Source organism: Aquarana catesbeiana, linkage group LG10 (genome assembly GCF_042186555.1).
Source record: "Aquarana catesbeiana isolate 2022-GZ linkage group LG10, ASM4218655v1, whole genome shotgun sequence".
In the NCBI taxonomy this organism is placed as follows: domain Eukaryota; kingdom Metazoa; phylum Chordata; class Amphibia; order Anura; family Ranidae; genus Aquarana; species Aquarana catesbeiana.
Window position 1 is genome coordinate 24,008,437 of NC_133333.1, and position 20,932 is coordinate 24,029,368.

Below are 20,932 nucleotides of genomic sequence, written 5' to 3' on the forward strand. Positions count from 1 at the left end.
ATGGCGATTAGGTTGGTATTTTGAGACTAGGTAATACATTAATCTATATTAGACATACCATCCCTCCCTCATCACATAACCTGAAAAGAAAATTTCAAAGTTTAGTAAATAATTAAATAAATCCCATAACCGCCCCTCCCTCCCCCCTTCTCTCTCTCTCCCCCCCCTCCCACCCCCCATGGATCCACCCTCATGACTCCTCTTAACACTCCACCATCATCATATATTCTGATGATTTTTTAAACTCTAGCCACCTCTCCCATACACTGTTATATGTTTCCATGGAGTCTTCACTTCTATGTATTGTTTCTTCTATTGATCTCAACCAATCTATGTTTACTATCCATTCTTTCATTGAGGGGGGATCAGGAGTTCTCCATACTCTTGGTATCAGGCTTTTGGCTGCATTCAGAAGGTGGGGTACCAAGGTATTCTTGTATTGAGCTACTCTTTTATCCATATCATGGAACAGACATATCCACGGCTCTTTCCGAACATGCTCTCCTGTTATTTGGTAAATGTTATCTATGATCCTTTCCCAATAAGGCTGAATCTTCACACAGTCCCACCATAGGTGTGCAAAGGTCCCCAGGGCCCCACATCCCCTCCAGCATGTTGGTGAGGTCTCTACACTATACTTCTGTAATATTTGCGGGACAACATACCATCTCGCCATCAGTTTATAACACATTTCTATTGTCTTAATATACCTAGAGGTAGAGCATGCTACCCTAAGAAACGTTTTTTTTATTTGTAAATAACTTTGCCATACTTTGTACCAGAATCATCCTGCCATTTTAAACAGGACAAATTATAGAATTCAAAATGTATATTTTTTTCTATATTAACAATAAATCAAAGTTTGAATTTGTTTGTTTTTTTTGTTTTGTTTTGTTACATTTTTGTATATGGATTGCATAAAAAAATAAAATTATTTTTGCAAGACAAAATCACCAAAAAAAGCCTTGTCTTGTCGACCGTCTAACTGTAAATGTAGGTCATGTTTTTGACGTTAAATACCGGGGTTATGGCTGCAGTTAGATGCCATAACCCCGGTATCTATTTTTTTAGTTAGGCGGCCAGCTTTCTGATAAAATCTGGCAGATTTGCTGCGTGATCACTTTAGGCAGCGGGAGAGGTTCCCCCACTCAGCTCTATGCCCTTGGAGGACCGGAGCGACCTCACTTCTGGTTGTCAGGCTTAAAGAAATGATTTTTTTTTTTTTTTTTTTAAGTCAAAGTGTCAAAACAATTTTTTTTTTTCATTTACTTTTAAAGGTAACTGTCTTTTTTGACCCCAGATCTCTCAATAAAGAGGTGTCATGCTTATTTCTATTACAAGGGATGTTTACATCCCTTGTAATAGGAATAAATGTGATAAAAACAAAAAATAAAATAAGGGGACTGTGTAAAAATAAAAAGGAAAATAAATAAGGAAAAAAAAAAACATTTAAAGTGCCCCATCCCTCCGTGCTTGCGCGCAGAAGTGAACACATACGTAAGTCGCACCCGCATCTGTAAACGGTGTTTAAACCAGACATGTGAGGTATTGTCGCGATCGTTAGAGCGAGAGCAATAATTCTAGTGCAAGAACTCCTCTGTAACTCTAAACAGGTAACCTGGAAAATATTTGAAAGTGTCGCCTATGGAGAAGTACCGTAGTTTGTCGCCATTCCACAAACGTGCACAATTTTAAAGCATGACATGTTAGGTATTTATTTACTTGGTGTAAAATCTTCTTTCACATTATACAAAAAAATTGGGGTAACTATCGTGTTTTGTTCTTTTTCCCCAAAATATTGCATTTGAAAGGCCGCTGCGCAAATACAGTGTGACATAAAATTTTGCAACAACCGCCATTTTAGAGTCTCTGCTAAAATATATATAGATAATGTTTGGGGGTTCTAAGTAATTTTCTAGCAAAAAATACTGATTTTAACTTGTAAGCAACAAATGTCAGAAAAAGGGTTGGTCAGAAAGTGGTTAAAAAGAAAAAAAATAACAATACATACAGTATATGTATTTTTTGTTATCTTAAACCCTTTTTTTAATTGCCTGCTACCGATCTTGGGTTAGGACAGAGTGCTGTCTATACCAGCTAGGTTTTTCCTGGGAGGGTGCAGTGAGCGCGGTCCCAACTCATAAACATCGGTTATCCCTGGGGACTTCTTTCCCAGAAAAATGCAGAGGAAAAAAATCCCTGACCTGTTTGTAAAATTGCGCAATTACGCTATAACTTTTGGGCAAACCAATCAATATACGCTTATTGCGATTTTTTTACCACAAATATGTAGAAAAATACATATCGGCCTAAACTGAGCAAAAAAATAGCAATTTTTATATATTTTGGGGGGGATATTTATTATAGCAAAAAAGTAAAAAATATTGCATTTTTTTTATCAAAATACTCGCTCTTTTTTTGTTTATAGCACCAAAAATAAAAACCGCAGAGATGATCAAATACCACCAAAAGAAAGCTCTATTTGTGGGAAAAAAAAGGGCATCAATTTTGTTTGGGTACGACGTCGCACGATCGCGAAATTGTCAGTTAAAGTGACGCAGTGGCGAATCGCAAAAAGTGCTCTGGTCAGGAAGGGGGTAAAATCTTCCGGGGCTGAAGCGGTTAAAAGCAAAACAAGCTCTCGATATCCACAGATTTGGAATATACACGCACACAGAAACGGGAATCAACAGGTTTTCAAACACAGTCCTACTAATTCTACCTCTGCTGTGTTATCATTCATATATTAGAAAAAGAAAAGGCAACCCAAAAAAAAAAAAAAAAATTATTTTACAGAAGAAATAATGTTTTTGATTACTTTTTCCTTTACTTTCATATATCTCTGCAGCTTCTTGAAATAATTCTCTCACATTGATCTTGCAAAAATGCCGTTTTTCCAAAAACAAACTGCAATCTTAACCTTCCTTACCAATGGAAATATCAAAAGAGCCCACCATGTGCAAAAAAAAATATAAATGTACCAATGAGGAAAATTGCCAATTTTATACAACATGAACCATGTGTAATATATATATAAATATACATTAACTGTATTTACAAATGATTGAAAGTCGTATAAATTTGGTAAACAATTTCCCTTATTGGTACATTTCAAGTAATTTTGTACATGATGGGACCTTTTGCAGTAATCATTTTTGAAGCTGAAAAAAAAAAATCAAAATGAAAAAAAAGGAAAAAAATGTCAATACAGGAATCGGAAAGTTTTGGAAAAACCTCTACCCATAAAAGTAACATTAAAAGTCTACCTGGGGAGAAAAAGAGCCCCTTGAATGTGGAATGAGTGAGAAGCTGTAGGGAGGAGACTTCTGGATTGAGGAAGCCGTATACCGGGTCCCTTGTAAATGGCTGGATCCTTCAACTGTGTCTGGAGATTCCCATTCAACAGTTGACCTTTGCCAGGACAGGCCGGTGCGTCAGTATGTGTTGTGTAGCAAGTGTAGGTTAGGGCTTGGATTCCCCGGTAGTCAATGCAAGAGCAGGAGGAGACAGAAAGTCATGGCTTGGTAGGAGGAAAGTCAGGAAGAATGCTATTATGGTATCTCAATTTACTTTTTAACAAAGATTTCAAGTTATCACCTTATACAGATCATTTATGACCAGTCACTGTGATCGCAATACTGTCTTATCACTGTAACATCCACATTTAATAAACATTGAGCCCAGTATTAGTGTGCTAAGTCTAAAATTAAGGCAGTATAGCAATAGCCTTAATACCCAGATACATGGTTACATAGGTATAGTAATGATAATAAAGATAACTTTATCAGGCTTTTGCTATTCCAATACCTATCAACAAGAATAAATATTACTATCAACAAGTGGTGGTTTCCGCAGAAACTTCTTCAGGTGAATTTCTTTTCATTACTGCAGTGCAGAGATCGGTGGAGCAAGGAGAGGTGAGTGTCTAAGGCACGCTTTCTCAACCTTTTAACACAGAGGAACGCTTGAAAATTACTATATCTACAGTTCATAATACATTAGTGTGATGGTCAGTGGGAAGAATGTTCCTTAAACTTGTGGGAATTGGGAAGAATTACCCTCTTATGGATTCCTAATAAGTTTAAAGGTGTCAGTGGGAACTTATCTGAGAGGCAGAAATTGCTCATTGCACAAGGAGCCCCTAGCAACCTCTAGATGAACCCTAGGGTTCCATGGATTCCTTGTTGAGAAACCCTGGTCTACTCACTTATCTGATTCAATTACATTGTGGGGATTTTTTTTTTGATTCAGGGCATAGTCCAGCAACATATAGTCAGTTAAAAACTACTTAAGGGCTTCTTCCACAGGCCAGGTGAGCTCAGTCTAGTTTCTGGTTGAGAAACCCTAGGGTCTACTTTGCAGTGGAAGCTTTATTTTAGGTAATAGTTTTAAAAGCAGAAAGGTGTGAAACAAAAAAAAAATTCAACTGTAGATCTTATCAGTGACCTGATTGTTTTTAATGTGTTTATCAGCATACTTAAGAAGCCTCAAGCTCAAAACCAAATCAGCAAGGGACTTGGCAAAATTCAGCACCATCCATCGGTATCAAGTTCGGAGTGAACCATCATGTCCTATTTTCCGGGATCAGATGCCCTCTTTTTGTTTGTCTACATCTCCACATTTGTAACAGGTCTTCCCATGAACATAATGGCCCTGTGTACACTCATTAAAAAATTTAGGCAAGGTGTCGTAACAGTGGACGTCCTGCTGGTCAACCTGACCATTTCCGATTTGCTTCTTTTGACATTTCTTCCCTTCCGCATGTTGGAAGCAGCATCTGACATGCAGTGGAATATGCCATATGTTTTATGTCCTTTGTCGGCGTATATGTACTTCAGCAGTATTTACATCACCTCTCTCTTCCTCATGGTCATCAGCGTGGAGAGATATCTTGCTGTTGCCTTTCCTATCAAATACAAGCTTGTCCAGAAACCAATCTACCCTGTGCTGGCTAGTCTCTTCATCTGGATCATTGGATCTGTTCACTGCAGTATTGTGTACATTGTGGAGCACACTATTCCCAGCAATATGACGGAAAAAAACAATACGATGTGCTACTCTACATTTTCACCAGCCCAGCTCGAAGTTCTACTCCCAGTGAGACTTGAAGTTAGTATTGTTCTCTATTTCATCCCATTTCTGATCACTGTCTTCTGCTATTCCAACTTCATCAAGATTGTTCTCTCCCAGACTCGTCTGGAGAAAAAGAGAAGAATAAGAGCCATTTGTTTAGTGGTGATCACCCTCATTAATTTCATTCTTTGTTTTATGCCCTATAATTTATCGCATGTTGTGGGGTTTTTCCAAGGCAATAGTCCACAATGGAGAGTCTATGCTCTGCTCTTGAGTACCTTCAATGCATCGTTGGATCCCCTCATATTCTACTTCTCATCTGCTTCCTTTCAGAAAGTCTTTTTGGAGGGGCTGGTGCACGTTTTTGAAAAAGTTGCATTTTCAAAATGCAGTTGCAGTTGTGGAAAATGTTGTGATAAAATTTGCATTGCTCCTTGCGAGAGAGAGACTAAAGGGATCATAGTTTCAGCTTAGGATTATACAGAGCCACAAAAAAATATGTGTAGTCATTGGATGTCTTTGATGTCAAGGAGCAGCCCCCAAAAAAGTTTGTCCTTGGCTTTAAATGTGATCAACTACACAGCAAAATGTAAAAAATTTTTTTCTAAATATTGTATTTAATTTGGTCTTTCCTTATGTTTTTTTTTAAATCCTAATAGTAATGGTTAGATTTGTTTTTATACAAAAGATTAGGGCTTTTAGTTGGCATATTATTCCTACCTCTAGTCACAAATATTGCCAGTATTTTAATATTTCTGAGATTGTTTTTTTTATGCATACCAAAAACAAGAATGCCTTTCAATTTTATATCACATCTTCAGAGTCCATTTAGAAAAATTGGACAAAAAAACGGGTTCCATCAAGCATGAGGGGTGTCATTCCACAAAGACACTTCTCTACCCCACACTTCCACCCATTTTCTGCATTCTCTCATTTTCCTTTGCTTGACCCAGAGAGTTGTTAAGAGATTTTATCAAGCCTGGAAGTCTTTACAGCAAACTACAGCATTTCAAAGAGGACATTTTCATCTGTTTTTTTGCAAAAGAACGCCCAAACCAGGCAAAGACGTTGAGCATAATAACTATATCTTCAACTGTATGGGTAAATGGGCACACAGTACTACAAAGAAAGGTATGTCCTGTCAATATATATATATATATATATATATATATATATATATATATTTTTACATTTGGAAAGAGTAAGGAAGTTTGGGGACTCTTGATGGTTTTCCATGCTACCCAGGACTGATTGTCTGGTGTAAACGGACAGCTGGTCCATTTACATCCAACTACCCATAGAGCAGAGCGAGCAGTTGTCCATGTTTGCTCTACATAAGTGGAGCAGACACAGTCCTGTCATCCGGCCGCTACGCTCAGCTCAGTAGGGGATCAACGGACAGATCCCCTGTTGAGAAAACCTGGATCTGGCCCATGTAAAAGGGGCCTTGGTGAGAGGATATCCCCCCAGATCGCAGTAGAAATCCCGACAGCCACTCTAATGCTTCCCGCACTTTCTGTTAATGCCTGGCTGTCAAAATGACAACCAGCTGTTGTTGTTTAAACACAACTGCTGTAGAAGCTGCTGTTGTCAAAAAAATTAAACCATATAACAGTGTTTTTAAGCAATGTTCAAAGCCAGGATAGGGACATACAAAGTATCATTGTTACTTTTGTATCTATTTAATTTTGTTAATCTGATGGGCTTCAATCTGTTTATGATGTCAGTAAAAGAAACCTAAAAAGTAAAACAAAGTTATATATTCCTATTTAACCCCTTTTTTCAATGTGTAGTTTACACCAACGAGCCTTAATTGAGTGTTTTTTTTCCTCTTTTCCCCAAACTATTATTATCCTGAAGATTTTTTTTTTTGTTTATCTCTATTTTTCGAACAATTTTTTTTTTTTTTATTAAATTTTTTATTTTATTAGAATGTAGCTTAACAGTCAACTAAGGACAAAGACATATGTCCATATATAATATTTACATAATATCCAAAACTCTATATACACATATCAAAATATTCTATTCAAAAAGAAAAAAGAGAAAAGAGAAAAAAGAAGAGAAAAAAAAAGGTAAAAATCACTTCCCCTCTTAACATACAATATATTATAAAAGTTGAATTTGCTCCGACACCCCCCCAGTTGAGGGCCCCAGCCTCCCTAGCTATTCATGTTCCTAATATCTCTCAGTGCACCAATATTTTTTCGAACAATTAATTTTTTTTTTTTAAATTTCCCACTTAATTATTATAATTTCATTTTTATTCATTGTGCTTATTAGTTAAAAACATTTAAAAGGTTAAACAGAAAATTAAACAAGTGCAAAATTGGAAAATTAGTCTTTATTTTATCTGTAAATAACTTTGCAATGACTTGTACCAGAATCATAATTTTAGTGTCATTTTAAACAGGACAAATAATAGAATATAATTTTTACTTTCTGATTATAATAAATATAAACTGACACCTTGTTTTGTTATGTTTTTTGTCTATGGATGGCAAAAAAAAAAAAAAAAAAGGTTTTTTTTGCAAGATAATATCAACAAATGAAAGCCTAGTTTTTGTATTTTTTTATTTAAATGATAGAAGTGTTACTTTGTTATCTTAAGTAATGACAATGTTTTTGCTGAATAAACAGAAGAGTCGCATCTAGCCTAGTCTAGCCTGTCTGATCCGGGGGTGCAGGAAAGAAAATCAGGGGGGATACTGTCAACGCAACTTCATTTTATCCTCTCCAACTAGCTCTGTCTATATTTCTGCCTCTCCAGCTCCCCCCACTGGCACTAGATGATACTGCATGTGAGTCACCGTCTGGCACACAGGGTTTAATTCACTAAGAGGTCTCCGGCTGGGTTTCACACTTATGCAAATTGGATGTGGGTTTTTCCCGCATCCAATTCGCATGACAGGAGACTGTGACCTGTGTGCCTTTGGCTCAGTTTCAGGTGCGAATTCCGGCAAAAATTTGGACCCGATTCGCACTTGAATCGGTGAATGGGGACACACCGGTGTACAGGAATGCTTGGACCCGTGGCCGCATCAGTGTGAACCCAGCCTTAATCTTTTCCAGTCCTGCAGAGCAATCCCAACATTCAGGACTTTGTGAAACAAGTGTCCAAAGAAATTTAAATTGATTTCCTGGAGTAGATCCGTGTCAAATTATTTAACCAGATCTCAGAGACAGGCAGTGACCTCTCTACAAACAAATCAAAATCTCATAATTAAGCCTTCAGATATAGGAGGAAATATCATAGTTATGAGCTGGTTAGGTTACAAAGAGATTTTGAATAATTATGAAGGTATAGGCCAGTGATGGCGAACCTTGGCACCCCCAGATGTTTTGGAACTACATTTCCCATGATGCTCATGCACTCTGCAGTGTAGTTGAGCATCATGGGAAATGTAGTTCCAAAACATCTGGAGTGCCAAAGTTCGCCATCACTGGCATAGGCTATTCATACCCCTTGACATTTTTCACATTTTGTCATATTACAGCCAAAAACATAAATGTATTTTATTGGGATTTTATGTGACAGACCAACACAAAGTGGCACATAATTGTGAAGTGGATGGGAAAACTGAGTACTGTCTGTGATACTTTTTTTGTTTGCACTAACATATCATTTTTCATTTTCATATGTTAGTGCAAATAAAAAAAGTATCACGGACAGTACTAAATTTTCTCTTTCACAATTGCACTAATACGGCTACAATCACCTCAAGTATGAAGTGGAAGGAAAATTATAAATGTTTTTCAATTTTTTTTTACAAATAAATATGTGAAAAGTGTGGTGTACATTTGTATGGCGCCCCCCTGAGTCAAAACTTTGTAGAACCACCTTTCACTGCAATTACAGCTGCAAGTCTTTTTGGGGATGTCTCTACCAGCTTTGCACATCTAGAGAGTGACATTTTTGCCCATTCTTCTTTGCAGAATATCTCAAGCTCCGTCAGATTGGATGGAGAGCGTCTGTGATCAGCAATTTTCAAGTCTTGTCACAGATTCTCAATTAGATTTAGGTCTGCACTTTGACTGGGCCATTCTAACACATGAATATGCTTTGACCTAAACCATTCCATTCTAGCTCTGGCTGTATGTTTAGGGTTGTTGTCCTGCTGGAAGGTGAACCTCCGCCCCAGTCTCAAGTCTTTTGCAGACTCTAACAGGTTTTCTTCTAAGATTGCCCTGTATTTGGCTTCATCCATCTTCCCATCAATTCTGACCAGCTTCCCTGTCCCTGCTAAAGAAAAGCATCCACACAACATGATGCTGCCACCACCATGTTTCACGGTGGGGATGGTGTGTTCAGGGTAATGTGCAGTGTTAGTTTATGGTCCACACATAGCAATTTCATTTTAGGCTAAAAAGCACCATCTTCCACATGTTTGCTGTGTCCCCCACATGGCTTCTCACAAACTGCAAACAGGACTTCTTATGGCTTTCTTTCAACAATGACTTTCTTCTTGCCACTCTTCCATAAAGGTCAGATTTGTGGAGAGCACGACTAATAGTTGTCCTGTGGACAGATTCCCCACCTGAGCTGTGGATCTCTGCAGCTCCTCCAGAGTTACCATGGGCCTCTTGGCTGCTCCTCTGATGAATGTTCTCCTTGCCCAGCCTGTCAGTTTAGGTGGACGGCCATGTCTTGGTAGATTTGCAGTTGTGCCATACTCTTTCCATGTTCGGATGATGGATTGAACAGTGCTCCGTGAGAAGTTCAAAGCTTGGGATGTTTTTTTAAGTCCTAAGCCCTTTCCTGGTCTGCTAGGCTGCATGCTCGAACAAGAGTCTGGTATGGATTTTGGGGGGCTCACGCCATTTTTTTTTGGCTTGAGCCCCCAAAAATGCATGCTTGCTTCCCCCCCCCGAACCATACCAGGCCATCTGCCCTCAATATGGAGGGGCTGCTTTGCCAGGGAGGAACCCCTGGTAAAGCACCTTGTCCCCATGTAGACAAAGAGAAGGGCCCCGACAAACCTGGACCAGTGGTTATGGGGGTGCGGAGAGTAACTTTTCGGCATCTGGAAGACCCCTTTAACAAGGGAGCCCCCAGATCCTGGCCTTCCCATATGTGAATGAGTATTGGGCACATACTCCCATAATACAACACCATAAAGTATAACGTTTTTGGCAAATTCTTTATTAGAAAAAAAAAACATTTTCCCTGATGTACATTCAATGTTAAATACGATGAATGCTGACAGCTGACCCACATGAGAAAAAATAAAAACATTGCCCGCCGACATGACTGCTCCATTGCTTGGCTCCCGCTGACTGACACGCTGCTCCCTCCCTCGCTGATGAAATCAGCCGGTGATGCCATTGACGATGCATGGACATGTTCACGTATGGTCAATGATGTAATATGGGGTGGGGTCACCCGGTGATGTCCCCTTGAGAATCCACCCCCTTATGACATTATTGACCATACATGGATATGTAAATTATGGCATTGAGTGACCGTGATTTTCTAGATTTGGAGTATACTGATTTGGAGTATACTGTACATGTACACACATAAATGGGGATCAACAGGTTTTCAAACACAACAGTCCTACAATGTCGACCTCTGCTGTCTGCTCATTCATGTACTGCAAAAAGAAAATGAAACATGAATTAAAACATTTCTTTACAACATAAATACAATTTGTTTTAATGACTTTTTCCTTTGCTTTGATGGAGCTCTGTGCAGTTTGTTGGATTAATTCTTTTGGTGGGCTCTCTTGATGTAATAATAATTGTGGATGTTACCTCTAAGGAAACAGTTGGTGTAATCTAGATTCCATGCCTGTGGTTTGTTTTTGTTACTTACCAATGGGAAAAATTAGAGCACAAACTGCTAGGCTCCCCAACTCCGAACATGTCTGTTCCCCACTAATCAGTCTTCCATTTACTGGTGCAATGCAATGGAGCACTATTGCAAGCCTAGGTCATAATATTCTATCACCATGACTGCTCTACTGAACAAGAGCACACAGAAAAAAAGATGGAAAAAGGAACATCAGTCATTAAAAAAAAACAATAAGCATTAAAAATGGAAAACTACAAGAATTGGTCACTTCACTGAAAGTTTCTGGGGGGCAAAGGGAAAAAAAGAGCCCCTTGAATGTGGAAGGAAGGGCAGCAAGAGATTGTAGGGAGGAAGCATGTAGATTAAGGATGCCACATAAGACATGTTCCTCAGGAATGGCTGGATCCTCCAACTATGGCTATTCGCTTCTATAAGACAAGTTAGTGGACCTTTGCCAGGACAGCCCAGGGCTTTAATACAGTATGTCCCGGGTAAAAAGTATGGATCAGGACTGGGATTCCCCGGTAGGCAATTCATGAGTAGGAGGAAAAAGAAGGCCTGGCAGTAGGAAGCCCGGCAGGCTGCTGTCTCAATTTACATATTACTAATGTGCTTGGTATCTCAATTTACTTATTAATATTGATTAAAATTAATCACCTTATACAGATTATTTATGACCAACAGCGAGGTCCTGTGACCTCAATATTGTCTTATCACTGTAACATCCACATTTAGTGTACACTGAGCACAGTATTAGTTTGATAAGTCTAATATTATAGCAGTATAGCAAAAGCTTGATAAGCCAGACACTTGGTTACACAGTAATGATAATAAAGACCGAGTTTATCAAGCTTGCGCTATTTCCAATATGTATCAACAAGCATTAGTTCCCAAGATTCTTCACCGGGTGTTTTCTTTTCACAACTGCAGAGACTAGTGGAGAAGGCAGCAGGAGAGGTGAGTATCTTAGGTCTACTTTGCAGTGGCAGCTTGATTTTAGCTACTGGTTTTAATAACAAAGGTTGCAGCACAAAAAATTCCCAAACTACTTGTAGCCCTTATCAGTGACCTGATTATTTTAAATTATTTTTTAGTATACTGAAGAAGCCTCCAGCTCAAAAACAAATCAACAAGGGAGTTGGCAAAATTCAACATCACCAATATTAAGTTCCACCATCATGTCCCTTTTTCCGGGATCGGATGCCCTCTTTTTGTTCGTCTACATCTCCACATTTGTAACGGGACTTCCCCTGAACATAGCGGCCCTGTGTACGCTCATTAAAAAATTTAGGCAAGGTGTCGTACCAGTGGACATCCTGCTGGTCAACCTGACCATTTCCGATTTGTTACTTTTGATGTTTCTTCCCTTCCGCATGTTGGAAGCAGCGTCTGACATGCAGTGGAATATGCCATATGTTTTATGTTCTTTGTCATCGTTTATGTACTTCAGCAGCATTTACATTACTTCTCTCTTCCTCATGGCCATCAGCGTGGAGAGGTATCTTGCTGTTGCCTTTCCATTCAAATACGCGCTTCTCCGTAAACCAATCTACTCTGTGCTGGTTAGCCTCTTCATCTGGATCATTGGATCTGTTCACTGCAGTGTTGTGTACATCGTGGAGCACGCTATTCCCAATAATGTGACGGAACAAAACAATACGATGTGTTACAGTACGTTTTCACCAGCACAGCTCAAAATTCTACTCCCGGTGAGGCTAGAAATTAGCTTGTTTCTCTTCTTAATCCCATTTGTGATCACCATCTTCTGTTACTTCAACTTCATCAAGATCCTCCTGTCTCAGCCGCGCCTGGAGAAAAAGAGAAGAATAAGAGCCATCTGCCTAGTGGTGATCACCCTCATTAATTTCATTCTTTGTTTCATGCCCTATAATTTATCGCATGTTGTGGGCTTTTTCCAGGGTTATAGTCCAGAATGGAGAGTCTACTCTTTACTCTTAAGCACCTTCAACGCATCGTTGGATCCCATCATATTCTACTTCTCATCTGGGTCCTTTAAGAAAGTCTTTTTGCAGGGGCTGGTGGATGTTTTGAAAAAGTTGCATTTTGGAAAGTGTTGCTATAAAATTTGCATTGCTCCTTGCGAGAGAGAGACTAAAGCGATCAGCGTTTCATGTTAGGACCATGCAGAGCCACATAATATGTAGAGTTAGTGGATGTCTTTGATGTCAAGGAGCAGTCCTAATATGTGCCTAAAAATGTTGGTCCTTGGCTTTGAGTGGTGATCAACTACTTTGTTTTGTTAATTTTGTTTAAATTTTGGTCTGTCATTAAATGTTTGTTTTTTTTACTCCAATGATAATGGTTGGATTTTCTTTACTGAAAAAATGGGTCTTCTAGTTGACATATTCTTCCTACCTCTCACTGCAAATATTGATATGGCTGTATTCAGAAATTCCTGAGATGGTTTATGTATGCCATACCTAAAAAAGGCCTTTGAATTTGCAATCTTTTGTTGTAAAAATATTGACAAAGAGTGGGCTCCATCAAGAATATGAGGGTGTCATGGCACAAAGAGTCTTTCCTGGTTTCTCTCATATTCTCTAAGGGCATTAAAGTGGTATGAAAACCCAACAACAAAAGTGTAATGGGGTTGCAAGTTGCCAATCCTTAGTAGTGGTGGCTGAATTAGTTTCCCTTTGTTAGGATTTATTATTCTTATTTATGCCTGGTGATGTGGCTGGTAAAACACTGCCTTGTTAATATAATGTAACATAACTTACATACATAGTTACATAGTAGGTAAGGTTGAAAAAAGACACAAGTCCATCAAGTCCAACCTATACTTATACAAAAACATATGTTGTGAGTGGTTCAGTATGATTATTTACAGTATGGTTTTTGTATGTGTGTAGGATGGTTATGCTATATTATTTTAACAACCCTCCAGTAACATGTAAGAGTCGGTATACAGAAGCAGAGACACACACATTTATGTATAGGTGTTATATATTGTATTTTGTTGGCGTTCTACTTTTATGTTATTCATTCAACATTTTAATATTTTGTACGAAATAAAACTGTGCAAATTATTTTTTTTTTACGTTAAGAAAAAAAGGAGGGGGGGATTTGGGACTTTGAGTGAGATGTGTGTTGGACAAAAATAAATAAATTGCACAATAATGAGAAAGTTTATTCATATAAATACACATGGGACATGGTACATAGCAGATATGACGAGCTGATGAGCATATAATAAACACATGTGAAAATTCCATTATTGCACATGATACATAAAATCAAAGAAAAGGGTATAATGTAAACGCATGATTGAATAAAAAACTGCATTTAAAATATTGACGCGTTTCATGGATGAAGTTCCACTTCTTCAGAAGAAAGTGCAGAATGCGTATCTAGAAAAAATATTTTAAATTACTCCAATAAATGAAATAAGGATGTAGGGGGAGCAGAAAAACAAACACCTCAAAATTACTTACATATCAGCTCTAAAGTTGGTCATAGGATGCTAAAACCACTTTCCATCTCTCCCCTTGGGTGTGATGTTTTCCGCCTTGGATGCCCGCAGTTTTACGCCCCCCACAGCTCCCGGCAGTGATATTTCCTGGCTTTCCTCAACTATGAGGTTTTAGCATCGTATGACCAACTTTAGAGCTGATGTGTAAGTCATTTTGGGGTTACTAGGGATGGAGGTATATGCTCGTTTGACCATATACCTCATTTAAAGTCCCAAAAATTGCCCCTTTTATAATTATTTTTTTACTGGATATTAGATATTGGATATTGTTGATTGAAAATCTCAATGTTCTGTGGCTATTATTGTTAAAGTAAACGAAGGTTAGAACCCTTATCAGCTTTTTTTCCCCCAGTAATGTTGTAATATTGGGGAGTGCAGGACTAATCAATATGTTCTATATAATCATAGTTAGCTGGTAGCTCCATGGCTACATTGAGCTAGCTAGCTATAATACTAAAAAAATAAATGGCCACCTCCCCCGCCTAAAACTGGCCTTCGCAGCACAAGGAGCACACGGAAGGGTGTTCTTGCTGCAGAGGCCAGTTATAGATGGGGGCAGTGGCCATTTGTTTGTACTGTTGGAATATTGGTGAGGGGACGCCCTGGACACCTTTGCTGACATTATGCTACATGCTGGGTATCCAGTACGCCCCTATGCCTTTAAGGAGTGGTGGGCTCCCTCCAGGCTCACCTGCTCTCTTTCTATCCATTATCATGCATGTGCTTCTACTATGGAGCAGTGGTGCTAATCTTTTGGGGGGGGGGCGGCAAACAAACGCTCCCCAGGTCTGACCTCAGTCCCTCCATGGTCCCCCGCACTCAGCCCCTTGAGGGTTCCCCGCACTTAGCCCCTCCATGGTCCCCCCCACACTCAGCCCCCCCCATGGTCCCCCCCACACTCAGCCCCTCCATGGTCCCCCCGCACTCAGCCCCTCCGCGTTTTCCTCCTCGGCTTCTCCTCCCGGCCAACCTGATCCGCCTCCTGTCCTGATTGGCCGAGAGGAGAAGCCGGAAGACAATAGCGAATATTGATTAGCTAGTGTCACAAGTGGGTGGGTCCAGGGTGCAGTGCTCTGCACCCCAAGCCCAACCTTTTTTAAGCTAATTAGAACCTCAGGCTCTAATCATGTGGCTTAACAAAAAAAAACTCATAGAAACCTATAAATCCGGCACCCTGCATGTATCCCTGCATGCAAACTAGGGGCGCTCCTAATGGACCGGCTGCTCTTACTATGGAGGCTCTCAAAAATGTATAGAGGACTGAAGTTAATACTGGGGTGCCATGAAGTGGCTCTGCAGCTTACACATGTATTTGCAAATGTGTGCAAACTAAACTCCTGTTTTTATCACAAAGTGTTAGACAGGATAATTTGGTTGGTTGCAGGCTGGTTGGCAAGTTAAGCTGGGAATTTTCTTTGGGTTTTCTTTGTTATAATACCAAATCTGCTGTTATCTACCTGTGGTTGACACAGATTGCTCAACCTGACTGTTCTCTTGCCTGCTGCCTGTACCCTTTCTGTCCAGCTCACCCCTTTAGTGGGGCAGTCCTGGGGGCTATGACCTGATGCCAGTTTTCAGCAAAGTAGACTGGATCCCATCATCCCTTGTGGGGTGCTCTAATAAAACCAACTGGCACTTAGCCTGGGGTGATCCAGTGTCACCTGACAGGGGGGCACAATAACACAACATTTCTAGGAGTGTCATATGCCTGTGTTCCCCACCACATGCACTGACTCCATTCTCCATGACCTACATCGCTACAGAGCCCTGTAGTGACATAGAATTTGGAGTATAAACACACCTCCCAACTTTTTGAGATGGAAAGGAGGGACACCTCTTAGCAAAAGTATGTAGGCATAAGACACACCCTGCCACACCCATTAAAGGAGAATTGTACAAAATGAATGATTAAATAAACCCACAAGTGCTTTTTTACCACTACTATTCCTTCATAACGACTTTTTGAAATTTACAAATGTAGCCATCTAGAATTTGGATGAAAGGTTTAGCACTATTTTGATAGATAAGTAGTGCATTTTATATACAACTATATAGATCAGACATAAAAAGAGGAACAAATAAGGTTTAAAAGAGGGACAGAGGGACTTTGTTCCAAATCAGGGACAGTCCCTCGAAATCAGGGACAGTTGGGAGCTATGTATATGTAACCCGGACTGAAGCTGATAAATGCTGTGGAACTTCTTTCTTTATTGCTGCTGTATTATCCCTCTGCAATGTGGGCAGGGCTAAACTGAATATTCATTAATGCAGAAGTGCAGCAGCCAACTTTAAGGAGACAACTTTGCAATGCTCATCCATGGAGTGTCTCCAGTGCAGAGGGCAGACATCTTGGCTAGGTCTGGATTGATCCTGGAGGACGGTGATGGGCTAATGCAACAAAGCAAGGGGAAGTGTGTCTGCGGACAGTCTTAAAATAAAACTAAATCCATTTATTTGCAAATTTTTGTATAAAGTAAGGGAGAGTTATAACCCCTGTAAGGTTTACTTTTGTCATCTGTGTCCTATTGGCAAGATCTCCCTTCACTTCCTGTCCCAAAGACAAAACAGAAAGGGAGAGAAAATCCATCTAAAGTGAAAGAATCCCTTGTTGTCACCAGGGTCATCAGAACTAGTGTCCCCATTAGAAGATATCCCCAGTATTCCTGTTCTGGGGACAACCCAAAATTTGGGATTTTCTTTTACTTTAACTTGGTTATGGTAAACAAGACAAGTGGAGAGGGTGAATCTCCCCAACAGGCATATACAGCAATAAAAACCTGAAATGGGTTCTACTTTCTCTCCATTCTATACAAAACTTTGTTGGTAAGTGCTGGGAGAGCGAGGTGTTTCATCTTCAAGCCTGCAGAGTAATCACAAGGTAATTCAGCTTCTCCTCTGGGGGTAGTGCTACACATGGAACCACACTGCACAGACATCCCCGGAGGCTTTGAGTTGCTGCAGCATTCTGTAGATGCTCTTCTTTTTCAGGGACACATTTTTAAACCTGGCCGGGTTGCTTTAAGCCATCCATAAATGGATCGAAATTCAACCAGTTCAGCAGGGACTGCCTGAATTTCGCACCATGTAGGGGCAGGAAAGTTGTACAGAAGTCCAACTACTAATCGACTTCGGTGCAACTGCCCTGTTGGAAGATTTGTTGGAAAATTTCCACTTGATCAGCGCCACCGGCTATAGCTGATCAGTGTATTTTCATAAAGGGGGAGATTCAGCGGAAGGATTCCCCCATACACCTTGAATGTGTGAATGGGGGAATCAAGACGTTATTTTTGTTCAACCCACTGGTTGAATCAAAAAATGAATCATCTATGGCTGTCTTTTAGTGTAGCACAGCAACCTCATCTCAGTGCTAATCTACGTACAAAATCTTATCAATAGGCATTCACAGAAAACAGATGACTTGACTTGTATGTATGTTGTATGTAATGTATGTCTTTGCAGCAGCTGCTCAGCAAGGATGTAGAGTGCTCTGACAAAAAAAAATAACCACTAGGGGGAGAACTGACTAATTTCTATATTAATTATGATCCTCAAAATTAGAGATGAGCTCCGTGCTTATCTCTAGCTGAACCTACACTTTGTGCTATTCTCTAGTCCAGGGGTCTCCAAACTTTCTAAACAAAGGGCCAGTTTACTGTCCTCCAGACTTTAGGGGGGCTGGACTGTGACCATTGGGATTAGAAGTTGTCATTGCATCAGTGGGAGTAGCAATGCATCTTTGGTATCAGTGGGAAAAATAGTGCCCCATTATTGGTGTCAGTGGGAGAAATAGAGCCCCATCCTTGGTGTCAGTGGGAGGAATAGTGCCCCATCCTTGGTGTCAGTGGGAGGAATAGTGCCCCATCCTTGGTGTCAGTGGGAGGAATAGTGCCCCATCCTTGGTCTCAGTGGGAGGAATAGTGCCCCATCATTGGTGTTAATGGGAGAAATAGTGCCCCATCATTGGTGTCAGTAGGAGGAATAGTGCCTCATCATTGGTGTCAGTGGGAGAAATAGTGCCCCATCATTGGTGTCAGTGGGAGGAATAGTGCCCCATCATTTGTGTTAGTGGGAGGAATAGTGCCCCATCATTGGTGTCAATGGGAGAAATAGTACCTCATTGTTGATATCAGTAGTAGGAATACGGCCCCATTGTTGATCTCAGCATAAGTGAAAGTGCCCCAAGGGCTGGATAAAGGCAAGCAAAGGGCCACAGTTTGGAGACCACTGCTCTAGTCTAATCATTTGCTTGCCATGTCATAAAGGCAATGACGTTCACCAGCCCCTTAGTTTATACTGTATGTGCTGCAGGGCGGGGAATGAATGGACTACAAAATAGCTTGAATTGGAAGTTCGGATAGAGGTAATGAGGCCTAACCTCATCTCTACTCAAAACATGTCACAACACTTATATAAAAATAGACTTAAAAAATTACTCCCAAGTAATAGGAATAATTGATGAGCACATCAGTACATACAGTATATCATTAGTACATAATACATCTAGTCTTTGTTCAGAAGTTGTCAGCCGTTGGCTCTATAAAACCTTCAGCACAGGCTCAATTAAGCATAAACCCTTCAATGTTTGAGCAATACCTCCCAGCATGCACCACGGTCTTCCTTCTGCTAATTCCCGAGCCAACCTTTGCTCTCAAACAGCAGGACAATGCAGCTATTGCCTAAGTGTTGGTTTAGTACATATAAATCTCAAATATTACCATTAAATGTTTGCTCTTTGTAGCCGGTGCTTCAGTGTCTGCTTCCTGGGTCATGTTGTGTACCGTGTAATTACTCATCATGGCCTATCTATTGAGAATATTAATATTTCACAATCTGTTGCCCTGGAGCACATCCAGTTCCTGCTCGTATTTCACAGGAAGGTTGGTTTAGGACCATTCTTGGGACTTGAAGCCATCTAGCCTTTTCTCCTCCAACTTGTCCTCCTTTTATGTCTATGAACATGAGGCTTTAAAGCAGTGGTTGTCAAATTATGAGCTAAAGGGGGCCTCAAATGTGGCCATTAAATGTTTGCTCTTTGTAGCCAGTTCTTCCGTGTCTGCTTCCTGGGTCATGTTGTGTACCGTGTAATTACTCATCATGGCCTATCTATTGAAAATATTAATATTTCACAATCTGTTGCCCTGGAACATATCCAGTTCTTGCTCATATTTCACAGGAAGGTTGATGTAGGACCATCCTTGGGACCTGAAGCCCTCTGGCCTTTTCTCCTCCAACTTGTCTTTCTTTTATGTCCATAAACATGAGGCATTAAAGCAGTGGTTGTCAAATTATGTGTTTAAAGTGGGCCTCAAATGTGGCCATTAAATGTTTGCTCTTTGTAGCCGGTTCTTCAGTGTCTACTTCCTGAGCCATTTTGTGTAATGTGTATTTACTGATGGCCTATCTATTGAGAATATTAATATTTCACAATCTGTTGTCCTGGAACACATCCAGTTCCTGCTTGTATTTCACAGGAAGGTTTATGTAGGACCATCCTTAGGACCTGAAGCTGTCTGGCCTTTTCTCCTCCAACTTGTTCTTGCTTGATGTCATAAACATGAGGCTTTAAAGCAGTAGTTGTCAAATTATGAGCTAAAGGGGGCCTCAAATGTGGCCATTAAATGTTTGCTCTTTGTAGCCGGTTCTTCAGTGTCTACTTCCTGGGTCATGTTGTGCACCGTGTAATTACTCATGGCCTATCTATTGAGAATATTAATAGTTCATAATCTGTTGCCCTGAACACATCCAGATCCTACTCGTATTTCACAGGAAGGTTTATGTAGGACCATCCTTGGGACCTGAAGCCCTCTGGCCTTTTCTCCTCCAACTTGTCCTTCTTTTATGTCCATGAACATGAGGCTTTAAAGCAGTGTTTGTTAAATTATGAGCTAAAAGGGTGCTTAAAAAGTGGCCCCTGAAATCACCCAAGGGCCGCCCATAAGGTTTAGTATCTGAAAAGCTTGAGAGGACTGTCAGAAACTGACGACCAAATAGAGGAAATGAGGGTCAGAGAATGAGGACAGGATACATCGTTGGCTGGGGATATGCTGCAGAAGACAATAGGAAACTGGGAACATGTTACAAGAGGCTAGTAGAGATCAGTGCTGTTACCCTAATCAATGTTCCCACTACAGATTGCTGAGGTCCAAGGGCACACATCATATACCTAAGGGCCTTGTGCGCCCTCGGGCCACAGGTTGGACACCAGGGCTTGAGGAAAATGGAGATCTTATGTTTCTGCAGAAACATGGATCTCTGTTATCCTCCAGTGCATCCACTCCCCCTCCCCCCCCCACAGTTTGAAAGCACTCCCTAGGGACACACGTAACACCCCTGATGTTAACCCCTTCCCTGCCAGTGTAATTTATACAGTGACAATGCCTTTCTTTTTAGCACTGATCACTGTATTGGTGTCACTGGTCCATAAAAAGTGTCAGAATTGTCTGCCACAATGTCGCAGTCCCGCTAAAAATCGCTGATTTCCCCTATTACTAGTAAAAATTATGAAATAAAATAAAAAGTCCAAAAATCTCTATCTCATAGTTTGTTAGACGTCATAACTTTTGCACAAACCA

At 40.2% G+C, this 20,932-nt stretch overlaps 2 protein-coding genes across 2 annotated transcripts; both read left to right on the forward strand.

Moving 5' to 3' along the window:
- The first annotated feature begins 4,392 nt into the window (after nucleotides 1–4,392).
- Nucleotides 4,393–6,189, forward strand: LOC141109953 (free fatty acid receptor 3-like). Its single transcript, XM_073601207.1, has one exon. The coding sequence runs from the start codon at nucleotides 4,567–4,569 to the stop codon at nucleotides 5,545–5,547; it is 981 nt and encodes a 326-aa protein (XP_073457308.1). The 5' UTR covers nucleotides 4,393–4,566; the 3' UTR covers nucleotides 5,548–6,189.
- A 5,856-nt stretch (nucleotides 6,190–12,045) lies between these two features.
- Nucleotides 12,046–13,005, forward strand: LOC141109811 (free fatty acid receptor 2-like). Its single transcript, XM_073601078.1, has one exon. The coding sequence runs from the start codon at nucleotides 12,046–12,048 to the stop codon at nucleotides 13,003–13,005; it is 960 nt and encodes a 319-aa protein (XP_073457179.1).
- The last annotated feature ends 7,927 nt before the right edge of the window (nucleotides 13,006–20,932 follow it).